The sequence below is a fragment of the Jaculus jaculus genome, chromosome 13 (genome assembly GCF_020740685.1).
Source record: "Jaculus jaculus isolate mJacJac1 chromosome 13, mJacJac1.mat.Y.cur, whole genome shotgun sequence".
NCBI classification, from domain to species: domain Eukaryota; kingdom Metazoa; phylum Chordata; class Mammalia; order Rodentia; family Dipodidae; genus Jaculus; species Jaculus jaculus.
Genome location: NC_059114.1, coordinates 334495 through 352174, shown reverse-complemented (window position 1 = coordinate 352174; position 17680 = coordinate 334495). Strand labels below are relative to the sequence as shown.

The 17680-nt window shown below is 47.4% G+C and overlaps 1 protein-coding gene across 2 annotated transcripts in view; it reads left to right on the top strand.

Moving 5' to 3' along the window:
- Tango2 (transport and golgi organization 2 homolog) overlaps window positions 1-17680 on the top strand; it is a 42785-nt gene that overhangs the window by 1271 nt on the left and 23834 nt on the right. The window contains exons 1-2 of one of the 2 annotated variants that reach the window (XM_045133173.1): window positions 4383-4429; window positions 17155-17248. In XM_045133173.1, the coding sequence (XP_044989108.1) occupies window positions 17193-17248 (56 nt within the window). In that variant the 5' untranslated portion in view covers window positions 4383-4429; window positions 17155-17192. Of the gene's footprint in view, window positions 1-4382; window positions 4430-17154; window positions 17249-17680 lie in introns of those variants that run through there. The other variant, XM_004670759.2, reaches the window with a different exon arrangement.

Here is a 17680-nt window from a genome sequence, read left to right as displayed (position 1 = left end):
GGGCATGGTGGCTCATGCCTTTAATCCCAGCACTCAGGAGGCAGAGGTATGAGAACTGCTGTGAGTTTGAGGCCAGTTTAGGACTACAGAGTGAGTTCCTTGTCATCCTGGGCTACAGAGAGACCCTGCCTCAAAAAAAAAAAAAAAAAAAGAAAAAAAAAGACACTTAAGGGCTGGAGAAATGGCTTAGAGGTTAAGGCATTTGCCTGAGAAGCCAAAGGACCCAGGTTTGATTCTCCAGGACCCTCATAAGCCAGATGTACAAGCAGCACATGCATCTGGAGTTTGTTTCCAGTGGCTGGAGGCCCTGGTGTGCCCATTCTCTCTCTGATTACAAATAAGTAAATAAAATTAAAAAAAAAAAAAAAACTAAGCCAGGTGTGGTGATGCATCCCTTTAATCCCAGCACTTGGAAGGCAGAGGTAGGAGGATCACCACGAGTTTGAGGCCACCCTGAGACTACATAGCGAATTCCAGGTCAGCCTGGGCTAGAATGAGACCTTACCTCGTTGGGGCGGGGGTGAGGATAAAAAGCTAAAATAAGTAAATAAATAAAAAATTAAAAAAGACACTTAAGTTACCACCATTGTATTCACCTGTGCCCTTGTAGTCATGGCAAATCAATTTCAACAGCTTTTCAGAGCCAAAACAGCCACTTTCAATCTACTGGTATTGTCACTTGAAATGAAAGCCATTAGGCATCCTGGCAAAAGGACGTTGTTGTAGCTGTGGGAGGACAAAATGAAGCATCCCCTCCAGAACACAGGGTCCCCTCAAAACAAGCTACTGCTTGCTGTGTGGAGCAACAGTATGGGTGACATTCTGGCTCAGATGCTACGTGGGTGGAAATTCTGTTTCTTCCATGTAAGAGTGTGTTTATAGTTCAACTGTCCCCTGGCATGTCTCCAAGGGTATTAGACCCTGGTTATCCTGGAGCCCTTGATGATGACCTCTAGTCTTGTATTACTAGTACTCCACACTTACTGATGATGGCAAGAGGAGCTGAACAGATTTCTACTGGTAGAGGGAAAATGGGAGAGTCATCAACTAAAATCACTCAAAATGAGGCTTGCCCTTCTTGTAACCCACCCCTGAGACCTGTCTGTGTTTGAGGTTGATCAGCAGCTTCCTAGAGAAGGTCAGTGTAAGAAGAGCCAGCTCAGATTGGTCTCAGGGCTACTGTTTGGTGGTGTGCCCATGAGGCATGGGTTTAAAAAGAGAAGAAAGGAAGGTGTGGTGGCGCACACCTTTAATCCCATCACTCAGGGGGCAGAGGTAGGAGAATCGCCATGAATGAGTTGGAGGCCAACCTGAGACTACAGAGTGACTTCCAGGTCATCCTGGGCTAGAGTGAGACCCTGCCTCAAAAAACAAACAAACAAACAAACAAACAAACAAACAAAAAGACAATTAAGGGCTGGAAGGATGGCTTAGCAGTTAAGATGTTTGCCTGCAAAGCCAAAGAACCCAGGTTCGATTCCCCAGGACCTGCGTTAGCCAGATGCACAAGGGGGTACACGCATCTGGAGTTCGTTTGCAATGGCTGGAGGCCCTGGTGTACCCATTCTTTCTCTCTCCCCCTCTTCCTCTGTCAAACAAATAAATAAAAATAAAATATATATATGAAGAGCAGAAAGGCCAGGTGTGGTGGCTCACACCTTTTATCCAATCACTGGGGGGAGGGGGCAGAGATAGGAGGATTGTTATGGGTTCGAGGCCAACCTGAGACTACAGAGTGAATTCCAGGTCAGCCTGGTCTAGTGTGAGACCCTGTGGTGATGGTTTGATTCAGGTGTCCCCCATAAATTTAGATGTTCTGAATGCTAGGTTCCCAGCTGATGGATATTTGGGAATTAATGCTTCCTGGAGGGAGTGTTTTGTTGGGGGCGGGCTTATGGGTGTTATAGCCAGTTTCCCCATGCCAGTGTTTGGCACACTCTCCTGTTGCTATTGTCCACCTTATGTTGGCCAGGAGGTGATGTTCCCCTTCTGCTCATGTCATTGTTTTCCCTGCCATCGTGGAGCTTCCCCTCAAGCCTGTAGGCCAAAATAAACTTCTTTTTCTGAGAAGCTGCTCTTGGTTGGGTGATTTCTACCAGCAATGTGAACTGGACTGCAACAGACCCTATCTCGAAAAAACAAAAACAGAGCAGAAGATCACAGGGCCAGTCAGTAGTGTAGTGTCCTCCCTCTGTCTTCTACCCTCCAGCTACTGGCCAGTTCTCTAGAGACAGCACTGAGGAAAGAAAGCCACAGAAATTTCAAACAAAGATGCTGGATCAGTGATAACTTCTCAAAAAGTGTGGGTATTTAAAAATTAAAAGGGGCCTGGAAATATGGCTTAGCAATTAAGACATTTGCCTGTGAAGCCTAAGGTCCCAAGTTCGATTCCCCAGGACCCACGTAAGGTTGTGCATGGGTCTGGAGTTCGTTTGCAGTGGCTAGAAGCCTTGGTGTGCCTATTCTCTCAAATGAATAAATAAATAAAACTTAAAAAAAAATCTAAAAAGGTGGCACAGGAAGGGTGAGCTCCCTGTCTGAGGATACATGCAATTAAAGAAGGGATTACAGCTAACCCCTAGCAGCTTGAGTTCCCAAGGCCCAGGTGACCATGCTAAATATGTCACCTGCTTTTGTCCGCTCTTTGGCACAGTATGTTTTTCAGACTACAATGAGTCTCTCAAGTGGAAGAGAATATCAGTTTTTAACTGGCAGAGTAAGGGGTGGAGCTGCCCCAGGTTCACATGCTGCCTCTAACAGTAGGTTTTGAAGCATCATCCAACAAGCTCCTCCATCCCTCTATGTGTGTGATAGGAAAGTTTGGCCCAACCATGTCCCATCTGTGGTGAATTCCTTGGTGTTTTTAGAGGCAAGCAGTTCTGCATGAGTCATAGCCTCATGATCCAGGCTGTTCTCGTTTATCCCCAGGCTCAAGGTTTAACTTATTTACCATCACTACCTCTGGTCCCTGTAATCAATGTCTGGCTGCTTAGAAGGAGATTGCTGGACAGAGATCAGCAAGATTATGCTTCAAGGCTTCTTGGGTGGGCGGGGGAAAGAACTAAATGACTGGCTAGGTCTGCCACCTGCTGGCCATCAATCTCCTACAATCTCCTAGTGTCTGGAGTTATCAGGGTTTTTTTTTTTTTTTAATGGTTTTTAGTTTTTTGAGGTAGGGTCTCACTCTAGCTCAGGCTGCCCTGAAATTCACTATGTAGTCTCAGGGTGGCCTTGAACTCACCGCGATCCTCCTACCTCTGCCTCCCGAGTGCTGGGATTAAAGGCGTACTGCACCACGCAAGCACTTGTAACTTTTTGAAAAACAAATGTTTTATTTATTTATTTGAGAGAGAAAGAGGCAGATAGGCAGAGAGAGAATGGGTGCGCTAGGGCCTCCAGATCTATGTACCACCTTGTGCCTTACGTGGGTACTGGGGGACTCAAACCTGGGTTCTTTGGTTTTTGCCAGGAGGCGCTTTAACCGCTAAGCCATGTCTCTAGTCTGTCACTTTATTTTTATTTATTTGGTTTTTTGAGGTAGGGTCTTATTCTGGTCCAGGCTGACCTGGAATTCACTATGTAGTCTCAGAGTGGCCTTGAACTCACAGTAATCCTACCTCTGCCTCCCAAGTGCTGGTATTAAAGGTGTGAGCCACCATGCCCGGCTTATTTTTTAACAGTCACTTTTGTTTTCACTTCAATCAAATGGCATAACTGCTTTGTCTATAGAGGGAAAGAACTGTGGATAAGGGTCGAGGTCCTGTAGAACATTGTCGTTAATGTAGCTGTCATCTTTTTTTCTTTTTTGGTTTTTCGCGGTAGGGTCTCGCTCTAGCCCAGGCAGACCTGGAATTTACTATGTAGTCCCAGGGTGGCCTCGAACTCACAGCGATCCTACCTCTGCCTCCCCAGTGCTGGTATTAAAGGTGTGAGCCACCACGCCCGGCTTGTAGTCGTCACCTTGGTCATTATGTGTTGAGCATTCACTTTGGGGCTATCCCTAGGTATTAGGCTTTTGACTATTCTAAAATGTAGAGCTGCCCGGCATGTTGGATGAATCCGGAAGCGAGCATCCTTAATTTTGCTCGGAGGGCTGTGCGGGCAAGGGCAGTGTTCAGGCCTTGTCTCGATCTTCCTAGAACATTCTTGTGGTCTGGGCAGCGCTGGAGACCAGAAAGACTGCGGGGTCACGAAGCGCGGATTCGCTAGCGCCGCACCCAGACTTGGACCAGCCCTGTGGGCGGGAGGAGGGCCTGGGGAGCCGCGGGCGAGTCACAACGGACGCCACCTACCCAATGGCTGTCGGCCTGGCGGGGCGGGCGGGGCGGGAGGGGCGGGGTGGGGCCGGACGGGGCGGGGCGGGCCGGGGCCTGGCGGGGCGGGGCCTGGGTCGGCTGCTGCTGCGCGGAAATCAGCGGCTGAGCGGGCGGTGAGTGCGCGGCAGGCTTCTTGTTTGCGGGCTCGGCTTCCCACCCGGGTGACCTGGGTTTGGAGGCACCGAGTTCTGGGGACATTGTTGGAGCCAGGCTCATTGAGGGTGGGTCGGGTTGGGTAGCACCTCTTTTTCTTAACTCCCGTCCCCCCTTTCCAAGGCGTAGAATTGAAATTAAACCGCCTGTCTCAGATACCAGATCGACGCCAGCCAAGGAAATCAGCCAGGGCGGTATTGGAAGACGTTCCCAGTGCACTCTGCCCTCCCGGACAGGGTGTGGGGTCCACAGGCAGGCAGGTCCAGGCTCACTTAAAGGTAGACCGAGGCTGGCGGGACCGGGAACTGCGTGGTCATTGCAGGGTGGTGCGCTGTGCCCTAAGCCAGCGTCAAGGACTGCTCAGGAGCCTAGTCATGCCGCCTCCCTGCGGGCCTGTTAAGGGGCCTCAGGGTAACAGTTGGTGTTTGTCAGAGTGGGCAGCAAGTGTTGCACTGTTTCAGTGCCTGGCTGGGGCTTTATGGAGGTGGCTTGGTAGATTCCAGCTCTCACCTGGAGGGCCTCTAGTATGAGCTGCATCCAGACCAGGTCAGGCTTGGGCACTGCTGGGCTCTGTAGCAGCCCTTGCTTTGCCTTTTTTCTTGCGCAATGTCCATTGCAGAGACGTCCCCCTCCTCCCCCAAACACTTTTCCTTACTTCCTGATGGGTTAGGGCTTTAGTGAGCCTTCTGTCCTTGCACAAGTCCCGGAGCTTCAGACTCTCCCTCCAGTCTAATATATCGGTCACATGCTCACCAGGCCTGTCTGCTGCTCTGGACCTGCGGACTGCTGTTTTCCCACTACTAGGCTCAGTGCCGTCTTTCAAGAGGCACATGTGATGGTAACTATAAGGGACAGCTGAATGACACTTTGGAATGTATCTTAATGCTTGACGACATTTTAGAGCAAATGTTTATTGGCCCGACCCTGTTCTCAATGACGAAAACTCAGCCAAGGGGGACAGGTGATGTTCCCCAACCTGCTGTATGGGCTTCGAGGGTGTGTGCTCTTCCTCTGTCCTTCTTCCAGAAGACCTGTATCAGGTGTGGTAGGGGAACTGAGAAGGGTGATTTTTGGCAGCCTCTGCGCCCTAGGTCCCCTGTGCCCCTACAGAGCTATGTGGGGTACCTTGTTGCTCCCTTCTGCCGTGGATCCCGAGCCTCACATCTTGCGTGTTGCTTGCGTGTCCTTGGACTGGAGCCCTTTAGCCTGTGCTCCTGCGGGCTCATGCCTTGGCAATGTGCCAAGTGGCTCATGACAATGGCATGTCCTAGTAGGGCTTAGTGAAGGCTCCATGACGGTGAGGTTACCAAGCTTGGCTCTGAAGTAATCAGTGCAGCTTCTGCCTCTCCTTTCTCTCAACCATTTACTGTTGTCTGTTCACAGAGACTGGATCTCACTGGCATCCCAGACTGGCCTGGAGTATATAGCAGTCTTCTTGCCTCAGCCTACTGAACAACTTTTTTTTTTTCCCGGTTTTTTGAGGTAGGGTTTCACTCAAGCCCAGGCTGGCCTGGGATTCACTATGGAGTCTGGGGGTGGCCTTGAACTTCCAGTGATCTTCCTACCTCCCCAGTGCTGGGATTAAAGGCGTGCACCACCACGCCCAGAACTTTTATCTGTTACTTTGTTTTTTGTTTGTTTTTGTTTTTTTGAGGTAGAGTCTCACTCTAGCCCAGACTAATCTAGAATTTACTATGAAGTCTCAGGGTGGCCTTGAACTCTCAGTGATCCTCATACCTGTGCCTGCTGAGTGCTGGGATGAAAGGTGTGCCACCATGGCTGGCTTGTTGCTTTGATTTTTTCTTTCCTGGTTGGGTCTCACATTAGCCCAGGCTGACCTGGAACTCCTCACTCTGTAGTTCATGTTGTCTCCTACTCATGGTAATCTTCCTACCTTAGCCTCCCAGTGCTGGGATTAAAGGTGCCCTTTTTTCTTTTCTTTTTTTTTTTATTTTTTATTTTTAATTTTTTAATTTTTTTTTTATTTTTTATATAGGGTCTCACTCTAGCCCTGGCTGATCTGGAATTGACCACGTAGTCTTAGGGTGACAGAGAACTCATTGCAATGCTCCTACCTCCTGAGTGCTGGGATTAAAGGCGTGCAACATCATGCCTAGCTGTTTATTTTTGAAATAGAATCTTGCTATGTTGCTCAGGCTGGTCTTGGATTTGCCATCCTTCTGCCTTAGCCTTTCAAGTTCTGGGATTATAGGTGTTCTTGTCATACCTATGTTCAACTTCCTTTTGAGACTGCAAAAATAATGTAAACAGGACTGGAGAGATGGTTTAGCAGTTAAGGCATTTGCCTGTGAAGCCAAAGGACCCAGTTTCAATTCCCCAGGACCCACATAAGCCAGATGCACAAAGGGGTGCATGCATCTGGAGTTTGTTTCCAGTGGCTGAAGGCCCTATAATGCCCATTCTTTCTTTCTACTGATTTCTGTATCCATCTATCTACTTCTTTCTTTCTTTTTCTTTGTTGTTTTTTGGTTTTTTTTTTTTTTGTTTGTTTTTGAGGTAGGTCTCACTCTAGCCCTGGCTGACCTGGAATTCACACAGTAGTCTCAGGAAGGCCTTGAACTCATGATGATCCTTCTACCTCTGCCTCCCAAGTGCTGGGATTAACAGCATGCACCACCACACCTTGCTACTACTACTTTTTCTTATTTTTTTTATTTATTTGACAGAAAGGGGGGGGAGAGACAGAGAGAGAAAATGGACATGCCAGGGCCTTCAGCCACTGCAGATGAACTCCAGATGCATGCACCACCTTGTGCATCTGGCTTATGTGGGTACTGGGGGATCAAACCTGGGTCCTTTGGCTTTGCAGGAAAATACCTTAACCTCTAAGCCATCTCTCCAACCCTCACACCTACTTTTTTTTTTTTTAGCCTGGATTAAAGGCTTGCACCACCACACCTGGCCACACCTACATTTTTAAGGGAAGTTTTTGAGATCAGGAAGTGTGTATAGTAAGGTTGAATTTCCTGAAGGGATTCCTTGAGAGGCTGATAGATGAAACTGAAGATGAAGAGTGTAAGTTTCTGTGAGAACCCCAGGTTGTTGGAGGATACCAGGATTGTGAAATGTCTGGAGAGGGCAAAACAAGACAAGTAGAGCCAGCCTATGTGTGCTGTGGGGCTGCCCAAGTCTATTATAATAGCCCATCCAAACCCTGCACATCTGACCACCATTGGTACACTCAGTGGTGTGTGTCTAGCCAGCTGGGTAAGAAGCTTCAGTCAGGACACAGGTGGGACAGAATTCTTGCATACAAGATGCTGCAGTTCTTGAGGCTTGTCAGCTAGTCTGGTCAGACCCATTCCTACTAGCTCCCTGCTCCTGTAGCTGCTATACCTATGGTAACTGACTATCTGGGCTTTAGAGGCAATTCTAGTGTCTCCTGAATAGTGCTGATCACTGTGGCTTTCTCTGGTTGCCAAGAACATTTAGAGATTTCCGTAGTTTGAGCCCAGGGGGATGGCACTGTGCCAGGTTGCCCTCATGCACAGGCCAGATGTCCTTTAATGTGAGATAACTGTGGCATATGTGGTCATGCGTGGATCCATGGACTCTGATGGCTTTGGATATTATAGGAAGTGGCCAGCATATGCTCAGGTACATGAGCAGGATGTCTTGCCATGTGCAGGGGTTCTGGCGATTCACATGTCTACTTGGTCTAAATACAGTGTGGTGATTGGGCTAGATTCAAACCTGGCTTCCAGAACCCCACAGGTTAGCAGGAACAAGGTGGCCTAATAAGCAGAATGTTATTCTGGACTTCTGTGGCCCTGGAGAATATATCAGAACCTAGGAGGCAGAGTGGAAAACATCTGGCACTCATAGGTGAGGAAGAATCTGGGTGAAGGAGAGTCTGCTGTGGGGGAAGTGAAATGGGGAGGGGAGAGAGAGGGAGGTGGCTTAATGGCCAGAGAGGATAGAAGGGTTGGTGGACAGCGGGCCTGGTTGGAGTGGGGGGTGAGGGATTGGAGAGAAAGGCAGTTCCTGATGATTCCTTCCCCAGGGGCTGGCTTTCCTCTGGTCCTTCCCTCCCAATGACCGCGTCTTCAGTCTTCTTCAAGGCCACAGCGCTGGGCTCTGTGTCAGCACCTCTAGCTCCAGGCTGTTTGAAGACCCATCAATGGCCTTCCCATGGCCCCTGGAGCCCCTCCTTACCATTGCTACCTAGAGGGATGGTTTTTGGGACACCTGGGCTATTTGGGATAGCAGTTCTTGCAGCTGAACTGGGGAAGACATTCTTTCTCTGCTGTGCCTGACTGTGGTCATATCTGCCCCTGCAAGTGACCCTGCCCAGTGACTAGAGAAAGCCAAAGGAATCTAAAGCTTACACTGCTGACCTTTTCTGACACCTTGACGTTGTATGCTCCTGGTGTACAACCTCAGAATACCACGGGCATTGCACAACCCTGGGCTGCACAGGCCAGTGGAATAATTTTTTTTTAATTTTTATTTATTTGACAGAGAAGTAGGCAGAGAGAGAAAGATAAGGAGGAAGGGAGGGAGAGAATGGGTGAGCCTGGACCTCCAGCTGCTGCAAATGAACTCCACATGCATGCGACCCCCCCCCCTTGTGCATCTGGTTTACGTGGGTCCTGGGAAATTGAACCTGGGTCCTTTGGCTTTGCAGGCAAGTCCTTAATGGCTAAGCCATCCCCGTAGCACAGGCCAGTGGAATTCTAACAGGTACTGGCAGACAGGGTATCTCCCAGAAGCCGCAGCTTGACAGATTCTCATGTCTGGGAGAGAGCAGCACCTGATAGTCAGGACACTTATATCTTCTGGGATACGGTGGGTGCTGAAATTCCCCCACCTACAGCACCTGGTGAGATGGACCTTCCTGAGACTCAGCATGCTTCTGAGCTTCATATACTGCCTCTGAATAATTCTGCTGGTCAGCTTCATTGGTTGTGTTCAGTCTGCTCCTTTTTTGTTTAACTTTTGTGAGATAGGGTCTCATTGTAGTTCAGGTTGACCTGGAATTCACTCTGTGGTCTCAGGGTGGCCTTGAACTCATGGTGATCCTCCTACTTCTGCCTTCCAAGTACTGGGATTAAAGGTGTATGTAACCATGCCTGGCTTGGTATTTTTTTAATTAATTATTATTTTTACAGAAAATCTATTTATGAGAGAAAGAGGAAGATAGAAAAATAAATATGGACATGCCAGGGCCTCTAGCCACTACAAATGAACTCCAGATGCATGTGCCCCCTTGTGCATCTGGCTTATGTGGGTACTGGGGAATTGAACCTAAGTCCTTAGGCTTCACAAGCTAGTATCTTAACTGCTAAGCCATCTCTCCAACCCCAGCTCTCCTTTTTTAAAAATTTTTAATTATTTATTTGTGAGTAGAGAGAGAATGAGCATACCAGGGCCTTTTGCAACTGAAACCACTTTGTGCATCTGGCTTTACATGAGCATTGGGAATTTGAACCAGGGCCAGCAGGCTTTGCAGGTAAGCATTTTAAACCACTGAGGCATCTCCCCAGCCCTTTTTTGTTGTCTATTTTTTCTTTTCTTTTTGGTTTTTTGAGGTAGGGTCTCATGCTTGTCCAGTCTGACGTGGAATTCACAGTGTAGTCTCAGGGTGGCCTTGAACTCATGGCCATCCTCCTACGTCTGCCTCCCAAGTGCTGGAATTAAAGGTGTGTGCCATCACACCTTGCTGAATCTTTTTCTTTCTTTTAAGAAATTGCTTTTTTTTTTTCATTAGTAGATGACCTTTATTTTTTTAACTGACAACTTTCATGATTATAAACAATATCCCATGGTAATTCCCTCTCTCCCCCAACTTTCCCCTTTTAAACTCCACTCTCCATCATATCCCCTCCCCATCTCAATCAGTCTCTTTTATTTTGATGTCATGATCTTTTCCTCCTATTATGATGGTCTTGTGTACGTAGTGTCAGGCACTTGAGGACATGGATATCCAGGCCATTTGATGTCTGGAGGAGCACACTGTAAGGAGTCCTACCCTACCTTTGGCTCTTATATTCTTTCCGCCACCTCTTCCACAATGTACACTGAGCCTTGGAAGGTATGAAAGAGATATTTCAGTGCTGAGTGCTCCTCTGTCTTATCTTCTCAGCACCATGGTGCCTTCTGAGTCATCCCAAGGTCACTGCCATCTGAAAAAAGAGGTTTCTCTAAACAAAAGTGAGAGTAGCATTACTATATGGGTATGAACATTAAGAGAAGTGCTTACTGGGCAGTTTGATGAGCACAGTATATGCATTTAGCCACACAGCAGCAGACATTACACCCCTAGGGCTCATGACTACCCTTGTTGTAGGTTTTCAGTATCAGGGACGTATTCCCTCCCATGGAGTGGGCCTCCAGGCAAATTAGAGGGCTGTTAGTTTCCCCCATAACAGATGTGCTACTGTTGCACCCGTTGGCTCATTTGGCCTGGCTGGCCAATTATAAGCCTTGCAGTGTCCACTGTTGAGTATCTTCACTGATGATTTCTCTCTCTCCCAGTGAGCTGCATGCAGCATAACTTTTTTCAGCTTTCTGTCAGCTGGTCTACATGGAGGAGGTTTTCAGCTCAGTTCCAGCAGGATTTCTCAGTGATCTTGCAGCCCAAGTATGTGGAGTCTTCAGCCATAGGGTTTTACCATCTATTCCTGGTGGGAAACCAAGGGCCTTGGGAATGGCCTGTAATTTGGGGGGCCAGCAGGGACCTTCCTGGCAAACCACTCACTGGAAGGTATCCAATCCCTAGCACTGAAAAATTTCCAGTAACAATCTATGGCTCCTGTGTGTTCCATTGTCCAAAAAAGTAGGTTTCCATATGACTTGTTTATATTCTCTTAGAATTTGTTAGCCCTCCCTCCACTTTTCCTGTACTCAATCTCTTCTCTCACTTAGGCCTTTTCACCCCCATTAATCTGTTCTTCTGCTTACATATTTCCAATGCCATCCTATTAAGTCACCCCCCCTTCTCTTTCTATTCCCTTTGTATCTCCTTTTTAGCTTACTCACCTCTGCTACTGATTTCTCTTCCTACTCACACAGAAGAGGAAACAAAGCCTCTATAAGTCAAAAAGCAACAAATAACAAGCCCAAAATATAGCTTATTTAAGAATGGTAAATCCAACCATCCATCAGATGTTTTTTCTTAATTTTTATTAACATTTTCCATGATTATAAAAAGTATCCCATGGTAATACCCTCCCCCCATCAGATTTTAAATTTAATTTATTAGTTTTCTTTTCAGCAAATACAGGCAGTTTGGTACCATTGTTTAGGTTCATCCATGATCTACCCCCTCCCAATGGACCGTCCTTGTTGATGTAAATGGGTCGTGCATTGTGGAGTTAGCCCACAGTTATTTGTACGATAAATGTCTCTGCATATCATGACCCAACATGTGACTCTGACATTCTTTCCGTCCCCTCTTCCGCAAAATTTCCCTGAGCCATGTTGGGTTCATTTTGGTCTGCTTCAGTGCTGAGGTGTTGGGGGCCTCTGAGGCTCTGGCTCTCTGATTTGGTAGGAGTTGATTTTTCTCTGTGTTGGTCTCCCTCCCCTTTGTGCTGGTATCCGGTTCATCAGGAAAACAGCACCCTTGCTTGTTTCGCCAATTTTCCTTAGTTTCAGTTGGACCCCTTTTGAGGTATGTTGGGGCAGCTGTCTCCTTAGGATCTGCATCTATCTGAAAAAGAGAAGCAGATTCTCCAATGGAGCCCCATCAGATTTAACATATAATTTATCCTGATATGGAAGGTGCAGTTAGCACTTCTGGATCAGGCCTATACGCCAGGCTTATTTGGTGTACTGACCTGGTGTAATCCCATTTATCTTTTGGGATGATTTTGGTCTTAGTTATGCTGTGTTCCTGCTTGGGTCCCTCTTTGGTGCACTGTGGGCTCAGGTAGGCTGTCTGGGTCGTTAGATCACGGTTGCGGATGCTGGGTGCTGTGCTCTCCCGCTGGTCTCTGGTGCTTGCTGATGCTTGTGCTGGTGGTGGGGGAGGGGAGGCTGTCAATGGTGGCTCTAGTTCTCTTGCTGCTCTATGTGATCCTCTACCTCGTGATCTGCTCCTCTGTTGTTCACTGCCATTCTCCCTTCACATTTCTTGAGTTTGCGAAGAGCTCCGGTGTGAGTGGAAAATTCCCTCACCTGACTTTTCCTGTGGCTCAAGCCAAGCCTGGCAGCTGTGGTCCTGTGGACCTGCTGCCACTGCTGCTTGAGCCGCTTCTGCCTGCCTATGTGGGCTCTGGATCTCTCCTACTTCTCTGCTGCCATTGGTAATTTCTTACACACCTCACTTTTTAGTAGAAGAGTGTATTTTGCTGGGGTTTTTTTGTTGTTGTTTGTTTGGTTTTTATTTTTTATTTTTTTGGCTTTTTCTCCCCTAAGCTGCTTTGTCGTGGTTCCTATGCTGCCATATTAACTGTTCATTTCTTGTTTTCCTCCTTTTTTTAAACAGCCAGGCATAGTGACACATGCCTTTTTTAATTTATTTATTAGAGACAAAGAGAGGGGTGGGGGAAAGAATGGGTACACCAGGGCCTCTAGCCACTGCAAATGAACTCCAGTCACATGCACCACCTTGTGCATCTGGCTGTGTGGGACCTGGAGAATCAAACTTGGGTCCTTTGGCTGCATAGGCAAGGGCCTTAATTGATAAGCCATCTCTCCAGGCCTCTTTCTTCTCCTCCTTCTCTTCCTTCTTCTTCTTCTTCTTCTTCTTCTTTTTTTTTTTTTTTTTTGTTTTTGTTTTTCAAGGTTGGATTTCACACTAGTTCAAGCTGACCTGGAATTACCTATGTAGTCTCAGGGTGGCCTCAAACTCATGGTGATCCTCCTACTTCTGCCTCCCAAGTGCTGAGACTAAAGGCATGCACCACCATACCTAGCTTTCTTGAGGCTGCCAGAGCCCAAGCCCCAGGCAGATGTGCTGGGATGTTGGTCAAATTCTGGGTGATTTTATCAGCTCCAGATTTGTTTTTACTAACAGGGTTACTCTAGGAAGATAGCTTTCAGTGGTCTCAGTGTATGGCAAATGGGAGAGACAGTAGCAGACAAGTATTAAAGGATGTGTTGCAGTCAGGTTCACATTACTGGCAGAAATCACCCAACCAAGAGCAGGTTGTGGGGGGAAAAAAGCTAATTTTGGCTTACAGACTTGAGGGGAAGCTCCATGATGGAAGGGGAAAATGATGGCATGAGCAGAAAGTGGACATCACCCCTTGGCCAGCATAAGGTGGACAACAGGAACAGGAGAATGTGCCAAACACTGGCAAAGAGAAACTGGCTATAATACCTATAAGCCCACCCCCAACAATATACTGTCTCCAGGAGGCATTCATTCCCAAATCTCCATCAGCTGGGAATCTAGCATTCAGAACATTTAAGTTTGTTGAGGACACCTGAATCAAACCACCACATTCCACCCCCAGCCCCATAAACTGATATCCATCCATGATGTAAAATGCAATACATTCAATAGGACTTTAAGAGTCCCTATAGTTTTATCAATCCTAATGATGTTCAAACTTCCCCATAATCCAAGGTCTTTTAACTGAGCCATAATACCAAAAAAATCTGCAAAAAATCTATAATAGCACAGAATAAACATTCACACTACAAAAGATGGCATTGGGCATAATAAAGGAATATTCAACCAATACTAGATTTAGACAGGGCAAACATCAAACTCTTCAGCTCCAAATCCAATAACTCTAACCAGCACCAAGTCTCTTGTCTTCCAGTTCCGCCCCTCCAACTAGGCTATTCATAGTTCTGGGAAACTTCATCGGGGCTGGCAGCTCTCCTTGGCAACCATCTCATGGTCCTGGCATCCCCACTGGGTCTCCACTGCAACCCCTGGTTCATCCTCATGATTCCATTGGGTCTCCATGCAGGCATCCAGCAAACCTGCTTCACATTGCCTATGGCCATTTCTAAAACCAAGACTGCATTGCAGAATCAATGACCCAATCTTTCCTGCATTTTTTATACCCCATAATACCAGATAGGGTGCCAGTTTGTTAATCCAGGGGGAAATAAAACAGACTTTGAAGTATAGGACACTCCTTCACCATTCAGCCCCCTTCAAAAGACTGCATTCTTTCTGTTGTCTCAGTGCAGTTCAGCTGGCCAAATCTCAATGGTTGTGATCTCTCATACAGTTTTGGCCCAAATATTTCTTTCTGTGCCATATTCCTCTGCATACACCAGTCTGTTTCTATGCAATATAACCCTGCACCAGTTCTTAGGCCACGGGCATAACAGCAAGCCTCTCACACAAACTGCTTCTAGCAAAGTTCAAACAAAGCCCTTTTTTACCCTCATAAGCCAAACCTCACAGTTCATAGTTCTTACTGCATTCAGGTCTTTCAACGCTGACCAGAATAGTCCATCAAGCTGTACTTACAGCACTGCAAGGATCTCTTAGGCCAAGGTTTCAAATCCTTCCATATTCCTCTTAAAAATCAGCTCCAAAGCCGGGCGTGGTGGCGCACGCCTTTAATCCCAGCACTCGGGAGGCAGAGGTAGGAGGATTGCCATGAGTTCAAGGCCACCCTGAGATGACAGAGTTAATTCCAGGTCAGCCTGGACCGGAGTGAGACCCTACCTCGAAAAACAAAAACAAAACAAAACAAAACAAAAAAATCAGCTCCAAAAGGCCAAAGCCACACAGTAGGTGCCTAGTAGCAATCCTACTCCTTGGTACCAACATGACTGTTGTAGTCAGGTTCGCATTGCTGGTAGAAATCACCCAACAAAGAGCAGTTTGTGGGGAAAAAAAGATTAATTTTGGCTTACAGACTCGAGGGGAAGCTCCATGATGGCAGGGAAAAATGATGGCATGAGCAAACGGTAGACATCACCCTGGCCAACATGAGATGGACAACTTGAACAGGAGAGTGTGCCAAACACTGGCAAGGGGAAACTGGCTATAATACCCATAAGTCCGCCTCCAACAATACACTGCCTTCAGGAGTTGTTAATTCCTAATCTCCATCAGCTGGGAACCTAGCATTGAGAACACCTAAGTTTATGGGGAACACCTGAATCAAACCACCACAGGATATATAGGGAATTCATATAGCATTGCCCCGTGTGCCTGGAAATTTCCCTAGAGCTCTGAGGCAGATAATTCTTACTCCAGTCTGTGGCCCAAACCCCTCTGCTTTATGAGGCTGGGTTCACTTTGGCTATAGGCTGTTGTGGTGGAGACACCATGTTCTATGAAAGGCTTCATTTTACAGACCCAAGAACCAGGGCACACTCTGTGTCTTCAGAGCTGTGGCCTTTGAGGGCACCTGGCACAGTGATCCATAGCTGTCTTCTGGTTACCAGCTCAGGCCTGCTATTTGTATGCTCCCAGGGAGACTTTGGAGACCTCTCCTGGGACAATACCCTTGGAGGCCAAGGGCAGGAGGAATGCCCTGACCTGCTGAGACATGGAGCGAGAATGGACCAGGCCTGAGCATCTTGTGTTGCTCTTCTGGAAGGAGGGTCAACAAGGATCTGACCCAAAGGCCCACTTTATATGTGTGCTGTCTCCTGGGGACGTGTGCATGCTTAACACCTGCAACTGAGGCCATTCCATAGACTAACCTCAACCCTAAGAGTGCAACAAGAATGAGTACAGCTCACTGTGTTCCCCAAGACAGAGCACATCCCAACTTCTGACCTCTAGGGTGTCTTCTGTGTGTGCCTTTGCAGCTCAGTGGTCTCCGCTAGACATTCATCTGCTCATGAACACAGTCTCACACTGCCTACAGATACTGTGCACACATACATGTGAACATAGATACATGTACGCATGCACACACACATTGATATACACCTTGGCCAGCTCACATCTGTGCATATACACTTCCCCACCCCAACTTTTTACTAGACTTTTCTCACTGTCCAGTTCCTTTAGTCCTGGAACAGCTTCTGGGCTGTCCTCATTTCAGCTGCACACTCGGGCTCTCCCTGGGAGTGTTGTCACTAAGTCATTGCCTGTGTGCATGTTTCAGGGACCTTCAAGTCACCTTCAAGAAGCAGGGTCGGTGGCATCTAAATCTAATTTCAGTTTTCATCAAAGAACTGGAAAGTGTGAAAAAATGTCGGTTGGGCACCAGGGACCTCCAGGGCATGAGGTCCATGTAATAGACAAAGGGGTATACACCTACCCACACTTACCTAGCATCTAGGTGTGTGTGCAGGTTCCTGCCACAGGTTCCTGCCTATTGGTGCAGTTGCACAGGGTCCTTTAGGATGGTGGGCACGTATGCTGTAAGAAAGGCCTGCAAGGATATGGGCTGCAGATCATTCCAGGTGAGTGGGGGACTGCAGTGGGCTGAAATGAAGGCACGTCCCTCAGTGGTTTGTGGGAAGGCCTTAGTGCTATTCTGAAGAGGTTTTGCTACACGCTGACCCCAACTTCATATGTGATTCCTGTTATTACCACTATTGTCTCTTTTAGCAATTACTTGCACTCCTATGTGTTGTGTCCAAGCTTTGGGATCCTCATGGAGGTGGAAATACAGGCTAACTGGTGCTTATGGGCACAGGTGAAGGGAAATATCTGCACTGCCAAGCACCTGATTCTCACTTGTCCAGCCCTGCTCACTGATTGTATGTTCTGGGCCATTGAAGTTTCAGCAAGACCTTCTGTTCTGTGCTGTTTACTCAGCTCATCATTTTCCTTTGCCTACAGATCTCCTGACCGTGGAGCAAAGACACCCCTTGCAACCCATGTGCATCATCTTCTTTAAGTTTGATCCTCGTCCTGTTTCCAAAAATGCATACAGGTAACAACCTCGTTCCAAATGTGCCATGGTCAGCTGGATATGGGATATGTGGCTGATTCTCATCCTGGGATTTCACATATGGGAGAGACAAAGGATAGGCCATAGAGTGTGTGGATCAGACTCTGGATAGCTAAGGCTAGTGGCCGGAGGCTGGAGGATAAGCTGTACTTGCCTGGTCTTGCCCTCATGGACAATGGTAAAGAGTTGGTTTCAATCCTTAGCACTGAAAACTAGAATATTACAAAGCAATTCTTGAGGCTAGGGATATAATTGGGGCCCTGGGTTCAGTCCCAGTGCTTGCTTTGCAAGCATGAGGACCTGAGTTCTATTTCTAGAATCCACATTAAAAATTTAAAAACAAGCTGGGTATGGTGGCACACGCCTTTAATCCCAGCACTCCGGAGGCAGAGGTAGAAGGATTGCTGTGAGTTT